Here is a 13,209-nt window from a genome sequence, read left to right on the forward strand (position 1 = left end):
TGAATGGATGTAATGTGATGTGATGTGAATAGATGTGATGAGATGCGATGTGAATCAGATAAATGTGAATGAATGGATGGATGTAATGTGATGTGGATAGAATGAATGTGGATGTGTGAAAGAATGTAATGTGATGTAAAGAGATGTGATGTGACATAAATATATGTGGATGTGAGTTGATAGATATGAATAAATGGATAGATGCGAGTAGTCGTACATGTGAACGATTGGATGGATGTGGATGAATGAGATGAGATGTGTATGAATGAGATATGATGTGAATAGAAGTGATGTGATATAATGTGGATAGAATGTACGTGATATGATGGTTATGAGAATGAATATGGTGGATATGTATGAATGAATGTCATGGATATAAATGAATGTGATGTGATAGATGTAAATGGATGTGATGTGATGTGGATCGGGGTAGATATGAATGTGATGTGATGAGATGTGGATATGGATATGGGTAGATGAGAGTGGATGAGATATGATGAGGATAAATAAGGAAAGATGTGATGAGATGAAAATGGTGTGATTGGATGAGAATGGTAATACATATGAAATGATGTGGATTAAATAATGTGGAACAATGTGGAAAGACAAGAGTTCGTTATAGAAACTGTATTTATGACCTGTTTTTACATGACTGTTTTATGTCACGAATGCTGGGGAAGCATTTTGACCGTCTTGTGAATGAGGTCGTGGGAGACCTATCTGATAAAGTTGCATCAGCTGACGGAGAGTCAATGGAGGACGTCTCGCGTAACAAGGTCGGCCGAGGTCTTGACCAGCCTCAATTCGATTTAAATGGTAAGCTTCCAGTACAGTGGATGAGGGACTAAGGAAGCGGCCTATGAGTGAAGCACTAGGTGACCTGCGAAGGATCCTAGAGGGTGCTGATCATACGGTGCTCGCCGAAGATACCCACGTACGTCGTGGAAGATACTGGAACAAGAAGTAAGAGTTGTTTTTTGAATTCGGGCATGGATCTAGTTGATTGACCTTGCTGGTCCTCAATGGATGAGTCCATGGCTCTTTTATATGGATCTGTTGGTTGATCTTGTTGATCTTCGACAGAGATTCCATTTTGATTTTTATAAGTATATATATTACCGGGTACTATGAGCTAGGACTATTGAAAAGGCCCCGGAGTGGACAGGTGGTGAGCATTCTGGTTGCCAATGATGCCATAAGTACACCGATGAAGGAAAATTTAAAAATTAGGATTCAACCGAATTAATTTTGGAGGATTATGATCACTGATACTATAGTTTCATTAAATGATTGTTTTAAAGACAGCTGAATCTGTGAAAAAAGGCAATTTCATATTGGGTGTGTAAGTGGTGTGACTAGTTTTAAGTTTGCATGAATATCCGGCTAGGGGACTTGGGAACTCTTTTCCCTGGTACCCGGGACAAAACCTAACCAAATTCTCAAATGGATCCCATCACTACAGTGGTTAAGCGGTTGGCTAACCCACGGGACTGCCGGATGGGGTTAGGCTGGACTGATGGATCCCTAAAATGAGACTCAATTCTGTTATGGTACGATAGATGAAGAAAATCTCGGGTAAAAATTGTTCTATGGAAAAGAATCAACGGCTGTGCCTCTCAATAAGGAAAAAAACGTTGGTCTCTATGATCCGAGTGTAAGTCTTTTTCTTGATTTGACTATGATACTTACGGGTTCGGTCAGATCAGTTCAGTTAGTTAAGGCTCTTGACTACGTTAGAGTAAATATATCCTGGAGGAATTGCCCGTGCTTTCCGGGCGAGGGAAGTTTTCCGGGTTCGGTTTTGGAAAACCGATGGATTAGCCTCTTGTCCGGATATCCATGGACGAGGCCCCGAGTGAAGGACCCTACTTCCGCTACTAGCATCCCTGAATTCGTTGCGCGGAGGGAACAGGGATCATTCAGTGACATTATTCATTCTTAATCCGTTCAATATTTCACTCCTTGGCTCAAGTGTTGGATCAATCTTGGCTGTCTACTTTCTCTTGTTTGATCTCAACTTGCTTCTGTTTCATATTCACAATTCTCACAAGGGGGAACAACCACACGCGTAGTCTATAATGCCAAGTGGATGCAATGCCGTTGGGATTCCTCAAGATGGCCACACCTTGAACAAACTACTGGCCTACCTCCGATGGCCAGCCAAGTGCCAACCGCCATGCTTTGATGTGCCAACTGCCACAAAAAGAGAGTGATCTTTCGTGGCCGAAAACTGTCCCACAACCACAACCTCTTCCAGGAATCTAAGAGAGAAGAGTCGGAATGTCTTAAGAGAGGAAGTCTAGCCTTTCGTGTCAATAGACCTAAAAGAGATGCTGGGAGCTGAGGATAGCATTGTGACTCCTCAGGAATTTGTTGAGGTTGAGGACTGGTCTTATGTTTCACATGAACTGGAAATGGTGATTATTTCAAGAAAAGGCAACTTAGAAATAAGTTGATCCCTTAGGATAAAATTAGGACAGAGGACAACTCGACTCAGGAGACAGTTGCTAGTTTACAACATAGGTTTCCCAGTATTCTTTCTTAGATAGGAGTGGAAACGTCTAAGGAGGGGAAATATGTTACGTACCTAGTGATAATCCTCGGGATTAGTGGCCTACTCCAACAGGGTTATGGGAGCCCTGGGATTAGGAGAAAGCGGGCTAATACGAGCAGCTAAGGTTATTATTAATAAATCCATGTATTGGCTATTTATAACAGGATGGTTATAAATAGTAGTAGTGGGCATTACATGGGTCATAACCTCAAAGTTCAACCAAGACTCCAGCCACACATGTGGCAAAGCACAAATTGGCATGCCAAAGGCCTCTATGGGGCAGACTCGCATGGATCTGTGGAAGTCAAACCTTAGCCCCTGGCTCCGGGGTGGTTTGAAGCATAGAACCTATAGTTCGGAGGTGAGCTACCTTGCACCCCTCTTAGGGGGTTTGTACTAATCACTTGTGTTTTGTGTTTAGGATATCCATGGGGTCGTAACAAATTCTGCACTTCTGCTCCAAAGAAGTGAAAGAAACAAAACAACCACTTCACACTATCAGGGTGGCTTGGCTTTGCCAGGCTAGAGATTGGTTTGGCAACGCGTTAACATTGCTTGCCATGACCCCAGCTTCATTAATAGAGGCATGGTTGCCCGGGCTCTGGAGATGATTCCCACCCTTCACTACAAGGGCGGAGACCACCTCCCACTGTTCTAGACCAATACAGAACTACCATGCTAAAGGGTCACCAGTCTTTTTTCCCACTTGTCACAAGGACCCACTCTTGATGGGAGCCCAAGACCAACTCTGCTAGTGCTTCCAGTCCCCTGCATTTCCCTCCTTCACACCCCACCCCCCTCCCTCTCCTCCTCTCTTCTTTCTCTGTTAGTGCTAGCCGTTTCCTGTGCAGCAGAGCTGCGATCAAAACTGTCTCAAATTTATGTAAATACCAGGTTAAGCTCAACTTCCAAGAGAAGGCAATCTAATAAAAAGGTTTACGCACAGGTCCAAGCTTGATCATAAACTCCAGTTCCTTGCCATTCCTCAGCAATTTCACCAACCCCGTCTCACCAGCTTTCTTCATAGATACCAAGTGATCAAATGTTATTCTCTCCTTGTTACGGAAATGCACTGCATTAATACATAACCAGCAGCTTAAGCATGGTAATCTTTACTTACAGCAAGGCAAGCATGAGCACCAGTTGGCATATCAAATTAAATTAAGCTCTTTAATTGTACCTGTCCCATCATTTGCAATCGTGCAACCATTGAAGGCAAGTATCACGTCATCTTTCTTGATCCAACGGTGAGTATCAGTGAGAGGGTGAACCTTGCTCACTAAAACCCCCGTCATTCCTGCTGGCATTTTAAGATGCTCCCTTAAATGAGCATTTTCAGTAGCCTGGCATGTCAGCCCGAGTGTGCAAAAGCCCACATATTTTCCTCTCTCTTCAACATCTTCAAGAAAATGGTTAATGATGGGGACCGGAATGATATACCTGCCATGTCAACGCCTGCAATTAAATGCGGCAGCCTTCTACCAGACTTCCCTTTAAGGCTTCTATTGCATGAGGCAAAAGGAAAGCATAAAGTCAAGCAAATATTACAAATTAGTTTCACGCACCCGATATTTTCAGCATTTGCAAGGTTCTGAAATGCAACACCTACAACTTTGTCCTCCATTAAAGCTGGACCTCCACTATTCCCTGGGTTTATGGCAGCATCAATCTGAATCGCCATGAGATGAGATGCCCCGTGCACGTACTGTGTGGGTTCTACTCTCGATACCACTCCACCTGTAACTGATATGTTATCTCCACCTGGAGGCATATTTAAAAAGGTTAGATTTAAACAAGCATAAAGAGGACACTATCCCACCAGTAGAGGTCTAGGCTACCATCCATGGGACGTGAGCTCGAATCTTGACTCACCCCTCCCCTTCAATCCAGCAAAGCGTGGAAGGAAGAGTGCGTTGGGTAAAATCATGGCAATATTAAAAAAACAAACAAAAAGAAAACCCCAAAGAGATAAAAGCCTTTAACAAATTCACAACTAACTGGTTTTTGGATGTCTCACAACATGACTCTGGGCATGTAGATATGCAAACTTCTTCAACTACTGCATTTGTTTATATACTTCTTCAATACAATACCCTTGACGAACATAATGCTAAGATTTCTAGAAGAGGCCCAAGTATAAGTTTTTGATCACCAATGCCCGTGGATAATTAAGCCCCCACATGGATGGGTAGCCTTACCACACCAACATCTATCATGCCTATGACAGCTTTGTCAAAAGATCTTACACACAGACATTTTGAGCCAGCTCTTGCGCAATTCTGATAAGTGTTTCTTGTCATGTGTGTCAACACTTATATTCTGAGTGACTAGAGGATTGATCAACAAGGTGGACAAGGATGTAGCACATGCATACACGCAAGCAATTTTATAGACCCTAAAGGAAGTACACAAGCCGGGAGTGTGCCTCACTAGACGATTGATGACGGCATGTGGACCGGGAGCAATACCATGCACTTCTCGACAGCACGTGGAGCACAAGCAATACCTTGCACTTCTCGACGCAAGGTCATACCCGCGACTTCTTAGACTCATCTTCACAAGAAGGTGAATTTCAGTAAGTAGAACAATAAACTCGATCCCACAACTCCACTTGCTAAATTAGTCATGCTAAATTAGTCATCCAGGATACACAATTTGTGCGTGATTTCATGGTTGCCCCTTTTGTAGGAGCATACATAATCTTAGGAATCCAATGGTTTCATAAGTTCACCCCAGACATTGATTGGGACCAGCAACATTCCAGAATACCCAAAATGTGTCAAAGGCGCCAGTGATCATTAAGTGTGAACCCAAGATACCTTACTTTTCGATCATTAGCCATCTACAAGCTAAACGAGAGATTTGAAAAGGCGCACGATCTACGTTCAGAGCACCCAGACAATGACAGTGCTTCAGAGAAGTACGAGGCCCTACATGACCGGTTCCAGAAGATCTTTCTTCGAGACAACTTACCTCCCAAACTTCTACCCATCTAGAGCGGAGGGCCATAAAATTGAAATCCTCCCAAGTTCCCAACCCCCAGTAAGTTTCCATACCGCCTAAGCAAGGCCATGGAGACGGAGTTGGATCGTGAACTCCAAGAACTGCAAGAGTCTAGTTTCATACGCTCTAGTGCGCTTCATAGTCTCGATCCTTTTCATGAAAAAGGAGGATGGATCCTCCCGGCTTTGCGTAGATTATTGCGCACTCAATAAGTTGACGATAAAAAGCAAGTTCCCTATGCCTCAGATTGATTATATCTTAGAGAGGCTGAATGGAGCAAAGGTGTTTTCAAAAATTGACCTCAAAAGTGGCTTCCATCAAGTGACAATTGTGGACAGCGACATCCCCAAAATCACATTCCGAACTGAGTGGGCCCACTACGAATTCATGGTCATGCCTTTTGGATTAACAAACGCCCGAGCTACGTTTAACCGCATGATGATGCAAGACTTGATAGGAAAGGGTGTCTTCATCTTCTTGGATGACAAATTGATTTTCTCAACTACGGAAGAGCAGCACAACATTCACGTCGGAACAAGTGCTGAAATTGCTGGAAAGCAATGAGCTTTATGTCAATGAGAAGAGATCGGAGTTTTATTTATACAAGGTTCACTACCTCGGATATATAATCAATGTCGCAGGCATCCAATTAGACCCAACAAAAGTGGCGGAGATCCTTAACTCGGAGATTCCAGAAACAACATATGACGTTAGGTCGTTTGTGGGCATCAAGACTCGAAGGCACGAGATCAAGATGGCTCCTAAAGGTCTGCAAGCTTTCAATGACCTCAAGGTTGCATTATCTGAGACTCCTCGTTTAGCATTAGCCTCCTCGGATGACCCATTTCAGGTTATCACCGATGCGAGATACAAGTAACATCACTATCGGAGCAATCTTGCAACAAAATGGGCATCCAATAACTTACATGTCTCGTAAGCTAATCCCTCCGGAGAAGAACTACTTGGTTTATGACCGGAAACTCCTTGCAATGATACAAGCCCTCAAACATTGGAAACATTTTCTTTATGGACGCAACTTTGAGGTTCGCTCTGATCACCAACCTTTGCGTTGGCTTCAGACGATACCAAGCGCAAGCTGGAGTGACCATCGCTGAAGCCAAATTTTCCAGCAGTTTCCCGGCAAGGCCAACCCAATGGCCGACGCATTGTGCAGGAAAGGAACCATGTCCCACATCCAATCCACACGAATTTGTTGGTACAAGACTAGATGACATGAAGCACAAGTACGCGGATTCCGTGGAATTCATTCAATCCTCAATCATTGGAAGCCACAAACGGTCAACCTTGTGTATTGAAACAGTTCCAAGCAACTCTTCTCCACTATGCCCATGATGCCGGTACTAGTGGTCTGTCATGTGCATGAAATGCCATGGACATTCTCTGGAGCTAGTCTAGAAGGGGCAGCCATAAAAAGAGCAGTAGAACCAGAAGATGGAGCATAAGGTGCAGAAGAGGCTTGTGTGGGCTTGGAGCAAGGCATGGAAGGCGGTCGGCTGGACCAGGCTTGCTGTCGGCCTGCGCATAACAGAGTCGGCTGTACCAGATCAAAGGCAGGCTGCAAGCGCTGCGTTTTATGGAGAAATTGCCAAGTCAGCTGGCCGACCAGCAGTCGGCCAGCTCTCCTTGTGTCCAAAGGGGCCTATAATAGGCACATGAGCTCATTGTTATAGTCATTCACTCCCATAAGGAGTGGGTCATTAGTAGGACATATTTATTTTGGTGTGTTACACCTTTTTTATACGGCAGCCTAGGGATGTAGACTGAGTACCTTTTTGTACTATATGAAATATACTGAATTTCCAACATATCTCTCTCTCTACTCTCCCTTCTGTCTGCATTTTTGCATCAGCATGTTCTCATTAGTGTTTAGGGCTGAAAGAAGACCCTAGAGCTTCCGCGTGTTACATGGTCATAGGGACATGAACTCAACTTTGGAGAAGTTAGAGCGACAATTTCATTAGCCAAGAATAAGGCAAGACATGTTCACTAATCTGCAACAATGTCTCGTTTGTCAAAGGTGAAAGCTCCTCGTTTTAGTGTTAGTTTTTTTTTGTTATGTTGTCTTTTTTTTCCATGATGAGATTCCATGGACACGTTGTACGCCTTTTGCAAGACGTTTATATATATCTTCACTAATGCCTTATTTTTTTGGTGAGACAAATCAACAAATGTTGATATCCAATGCCTTATTTTGACAACCTAACGCTGAACTGCCCTAAACAACAAACCTTTGAGATGTACATCACTTTTTGAAAAAGTTAAAACCTCTTAGTTTGAGAATGAAAACACATTACGCTAGCTACTAGGAGGTGAAACAATGAACTTTAACCAGCTGAGCAGGTTGCTTGAAACAGATACTTGATTCATCAGTCGGCCAATGGCCATTTTATCGGATGCAAACCTTGTGGATAACCGACCACTGCCACTGCCTCTTGTAAGTATGGGATACTGCCAAGCTCCAAAGGTTGCATTCCTTCCCAAAACTCCTTCTCTTCAACCGTTAGCAGGGCAAGATCACATTCATGTCCAACAGCTTCTACTTTTGCCTTGAACTTTTCAGGAGATCCATGCTTCCTAACCTTGACAAAGGTCTGGTCAGCTACAACATGAGCATTTGTTATGATCCGTTGCCCACTGATTACGAAACCTGGATAAAAGAAGGTTAAGACATCATGGTTAAATCCAGCCAAAAGAATAACCTCCATAGTGATATGGCAAAAGCACTCGTTATATTACAAGAAGGTATCCAAGGTACGAGATAGGGAAGGTTGTAGATGCTGCAAATGTGAGGTGATTTACAGGAAAAAGAACACCCAAAACATGGTAAGGGATCACAAAAGGCTGGGAGACTTGAGCGCTAGAATTTACAGAAATTGAATGGCAAAAAACTTATTGCATGACAGTATTTTTAAAAAAACTTTGGGGTTGTCTTTGATCTACTGAACAGAATATAGAAACCGAATACAATTGCAAAAGACAAAGCATCTTGTATATGATTCATTTTGAAGCTTTGGATCTAGTATCTACCAATGAGAATATTTCCTAGGCAACACAAGCTCAAAGTACCCGTTGAATAGAGCAAATAAGTGTTAGATTGACCATCATCCAAGTGTGGTTGCTACAGCTAAACCAAAATCTGCTTTATAAAATGATGGGAAGCACTTGATATATGTTCTAAAGTAGTGAAAAGTGTTGAATGCTGGTGATTTTGGCATTGACAAGGCATAGTTAAAAATGATAGTTTTGCTTTAGCAAATGACAATATTTGGAGATTAAAAAACATCTTTTTTTGAACTTCACAATAATCTTTCTCACCAAGAAATAAAAAAGGAAAGAGTAAATTTGAGCAAGTACTTGTTTTATGTTTTTATTTCATAAAAAGTATTCTATGAAAACTTTGATGGGGTATGTTTTCATCCACCAATTTTTGGGATGGTTATTTCAACTTTCTAACTCATTACTTAAAAGAAGTTTCACAAGACAGCAAAGATTCTTTCAGCAAATGACCTGTTCTAGACTACATCTATAATATAAGTATCACAAGGGATTCCAAATTTTTCCAAAACTAAAAGTTAAAATTGACAAAATTTATTGGCCAGGGGCTGTGAGTTTGGACCTGACACCTATTATTATATTTTATACAGACATAAACACACACACACACATACATATATACATTTTTTTACACATATTTACATATTTGGGAAGGATGATCCATGGAATGCTCGGACCCAACACATGACTCTCAAACTCATGAACCATGAGGAACCTAGGCATGGTAGGCACGCATTCATGCACGAGGTAGGAGCGGTAGGCCTAATTGTCCCACCGAGGGGTTGCATCCACCCAACATCCATGAGGTATTCCACACCCGACTTGCCGGTGATGTGCCTACAGACTAGAAATGGGGAAACGGCTGAGACAACTAGTGAGGAGACAGGCTTGCTAGACTTAAAAATGGTTGGGATATAAATGGTGCAAAGACTCGCAAGGGCACCCAGAGATTTAACAACTCGGAGAGCAAGTGAAGCCCAACAGTTGGTAACCAATGCAAGATGGAACCATAAAAGCATGCTGTCCTGTTGTGCACCTTGACCAGGAATGGTGGTGAAGAAATAGACAAGGGACCAATTTTAAAGGCAAAGTTTGTACATTTAAATATAGACAATTTTGGAAGCCCTATTTCATAATCATAAATGAGAATAGTTTCTGCCAACTCCAGATACCTTAAAAAAGAGACAGGCATATTTGATTTTTAAATACAAATGTCTGGTAAAAACTGACTAAATTTTAAGGCAAAGTTTTAAAGCGAGGAGAAAAATAATATTTGGCAAGAAAACATTCAGTTATAATTAAATAAATAAATACTTTACCTGATCCAGTGATTTCTCGCTGAGGCTTATTTTGCCATGGCAGGAAATAATTAGGGCTGGTTGAAACTGTGAAAACCTTCACAACAGAGTCCAGAGCAACCTCAATAGCAGCAAAGGAATCAGTTACTGGGTCGGCAGAAAGGGCAGACTTCACCTCCTTGGGGGGCGGCCCACGGACAACAGAGGAAAATGGGCGACAAGGGTAGCTCCAGTACTGGCCTCTGCGCAGAAAGGAAGGGTTCCCACAATGTGTAGCGCCCAAAAGCCTCTCCTGGTGCATAACTTTTCCCATTTTGGACAAGGGTTCTTGCTCAGAAAGGCTATTAGATTCTCTCCAAAAAGCCCTAGGCTGTGATGGTGAGCTTCTGACTTCTCCGAATAGGGTTTCTCGCATTAGCGTTTGTCTGTCATGGCCGCCGTTCTGCTGCCGGCAGAATGACAGTTTCCGATGAGCGATGGTGCTTGAAGGTGATGATGAAGTGCTGGCCAGCTCTGCAGTGCCTATTTCTGCCCAGAGTATTCTGTCGCAATCCGCGCGTTTTCTGCAGCAAATCTGCTCGGTGAAACATTTGGGTTGGGAAGACCTCTCGCGGCGGAGAATGGAGAGGAGAGCGCGTCTGCAAAGAGCAGCCCCAAGCACGGGCATGGCTGTCTCTCCCCTCTCAGCTCAGCTCAGCAGAGCAGCACAGAAACCTCTGTGAGAGAGGGCGGGGGAGAGAAAGGAAACCGCTTAAAACCTTGGGCAAGTAGCCACATTTTTGGGACTGACTCTATAATTTATCATCCTCATACCAAAAAGCTTAATGCTACTTCATGCAACTTCACTAATTAATTAAATGCAGAAAAATGTTTTGGTGCCTTATTTATTGATGGTGTATATTATATTCAGGCTTTTTTTGATAGTGTAATAATTAATGGCCACTATACACGGGCATTAATTAATACACCTTTTAACCTTACCTCTCACCCTCCTATGGTGGTAGCTCTCCTGCTGAGAGCCTCCTTCGTCAGATTCCCTCTTCTTTCCCACCTACCCAACATCGAAGATCACACCTTTGCCCTTGAATTTATAAGCACCGAGAGCTAGGTAATTATCGTATGTTTTTAATTTAGTATGTTAGATAATTACAGTATGTTTTTAATTTAGTATGTTTTTAAGTTTGGTATCTTTTTTTTCTGGAAATATACTATAATTAAAACATACTATTTAAATTTTTAAACATACTATTTTTGAACCTTATAATTAACAAGCTTTAAATAATTATTATAAGGATTCAAAAGTTTATTTAATTAATAACCCAAAAAAACATTTTGGGTGCTCATTTATTTTGTTTTTTTCTCTCTTTCTTCTTTGTTTATCATACTCCAAGATTCACTTGTTTTTTTGGTGATATGTTCAAAAAACGCCAAGTATCAACCTAATGTGTAGAACTCTCGCAATTTTTCTATTATATGTGCCCCACTATCTATCTTGCTATACTTATCAAACTCATTGGCATGTAATTTCAGTATCCCACTCTCTCAATACTAACCAAAAAAAAATTTGTAAAACTCTAGCCATTTGCATATCAGATGTGTCCACCCCTAGCTAGAATCCCACATGAGACTAGCACTACCTTATGTCATTGCTTTTAAGCATGTCCACCACTACTATCCCCAAAATTTACTTGGTTTGAGGTAAGGTCAACGTTTAAACAAACCCCCTCCCCCCCTCTCTCAAAAGTTTTACGGTGGGTCACCTTATCAAGCATCCCTTAGAGGCTCCTCTTTCATGAAACACAAGAAATCATACTCAAGCATCCCTTAGATGCTCCTCTTTCAAGAAACACAAGAAATCATACTCTATATCCCTTATAGGCTCCTCTTCCATGAAACACAAGAAATCATACTCGAGCATCACTTTTAGAGACTTCCCTTTTACTCCTCTTGTCACTTATTTTCTGGGAGGGAAACAGATCATGAACGTCTAAATCCCCTTGATGATGGTGTGCAAAGATATGCTTTACTCTGTAAAGGGATTTATGAACATGAAGCCCACCTTATGAGAGGAGATTCGTCCCTTGTCTAACCCATGTCCATCTGATTGACTGTAAAGATGTCTTAAAAAGACCCTAAGAGCTTCCTCTTAGATAGGTGCTAGCCTACCCTAGTGGCATCTAAATTTTAGTACCTTATCTTACAATATAAAATAAAAAAGGCTCTAAGAGCTTCCATTGGCATATTATTGAAATTGAAGAAGTTTTGGAACAAATAAATATTTTTCAAGGACTTAAGGGTGATTTCTTTTAGCACATTTGGAGCTTAATGTGCTTATAGAGAAATTAAGAGCATGGATTCATCCCAATATTAGAGTAATAGCACATTATTAGACTCGTTACACAAGTTTGTTGACACTAATATGTGTCAAATGGCACTAGTATGTGTTTGTGTGTCAAATGGCACCATGAGAAATAGAAGTTTCACTACCATCATGCATGCTACCATGCAAGGTTCCAAATTAGAATCCAAAGGTGCAAGCTTTAATAAACATAGAGAGAGCACTTCTCCCGTATGAAATAGGTCCTATCTTCATTACCCATTGCATACCTTGAAGTATTCAATAAAAAATGGAGAAATCGTTTTAAGGTTTTTCATACAAATCACATGATTATTACATACCTTGAAGTACTCAATAAAAAATGGAGAAAGCTTTCTAAGGTTTTTGGTACATATCATATTAATAGCAACCCTGCTCTATCTAAGTTACCATCCTTGATTATCTTGGAAATCAATACGCCACCCTCTCATGTACTACATGTGTACCAAGTTAGTTCATGTTTGTAAGCCCCCTATATAAGGCGCATCCATGTTTTATTAGTCGCCAAGAACTTGTTGTTGACATACCTAGTTAAAATGCCAATGGTGGAGGTCACACAATTTGTAGATGGCTTAGGTAGGTTCAACACCCTTCTAAAGAGGCTACATGCAAGTGTGGAGGTCACACAATTTGTAGATGGCTTAGGTAGGTTCAACACCCTTCTAAAGAGGCTACATGCAAGTGTGGACCGATACTCCTATATCGAGGTACACTAAGCTTTCTTGGTAAACCTTATCCCTCATTAAGGGTCCTAAGTGGATCTAAAAGACATAGCTTGATCAAAGGTCTCCTAAGTTGTCCATGGTGGTTGAACCGATCATTTGGGGTTAATACTTACATGATCACAAATGGCTAATAAGACCAACCTGGACCTAGACGTATTGCACTACAAAAAACTATAT

The 13,209-nt window shown here is 41.6% G+C and overlaps 1 protein-coding gene across 1 annotated transcript in view; it reads right to left on the reverse strand.

Annotated features, from left to right (window-relative positions):
• Window positions 1–10,789, reverse strand: part of LOC147636877 (protease Do-like 10, mitochondrial) — a 36,059-nt gene extending 25,270 nt beyond the window's left edge. The window contains exons 1-5 of the mRNA XM_086800457.1: window positions 9,952–10,789; window positions 7,980–8,225; window positions 4,120–4,315; window positions 3,735–3,994; window positions 3,499–3,626 (exon numbers count right to left, since the gene is read on the reverse strand). Coding sequence (XP_086656583.1) covers window positions 3,499–3,626; window positions 3,735–3,994; window positions 4,120–4,315; window positions 7,980–8,225; window positions 9,952–10,597 — 1,476 coding nt within the window. The 5' untranslated portion in view covers window positions 10,598–10,789. The remainder of the gene's footprint in view (window positions 1–3,498; window positions 3,627–3,734; window positions 3,995–4,119; window positions 4,316–7,979; window positions 8,226–9,951) is intronic.
• Window positions 10,790–13,209: the final 2,420 nt, after the last annotated feature.

The sequence above is a fragment of the Cibotium barometz genome, chromosome 7, assembly GCF_041138505.1.
Source record: "Cibotium barometz isolate CiBa-2024 chromosome 7, ASM4113850v1, whole genome shotgun sequence".
Classification (NCBI taxonomy): domain Eukaryota; kingdom Viridiplantae; phylum Streptophyta; class Polypodiopsida; order Cyatheales; family Cibotiaceae; genus Cibotium; species Cibotium barometz.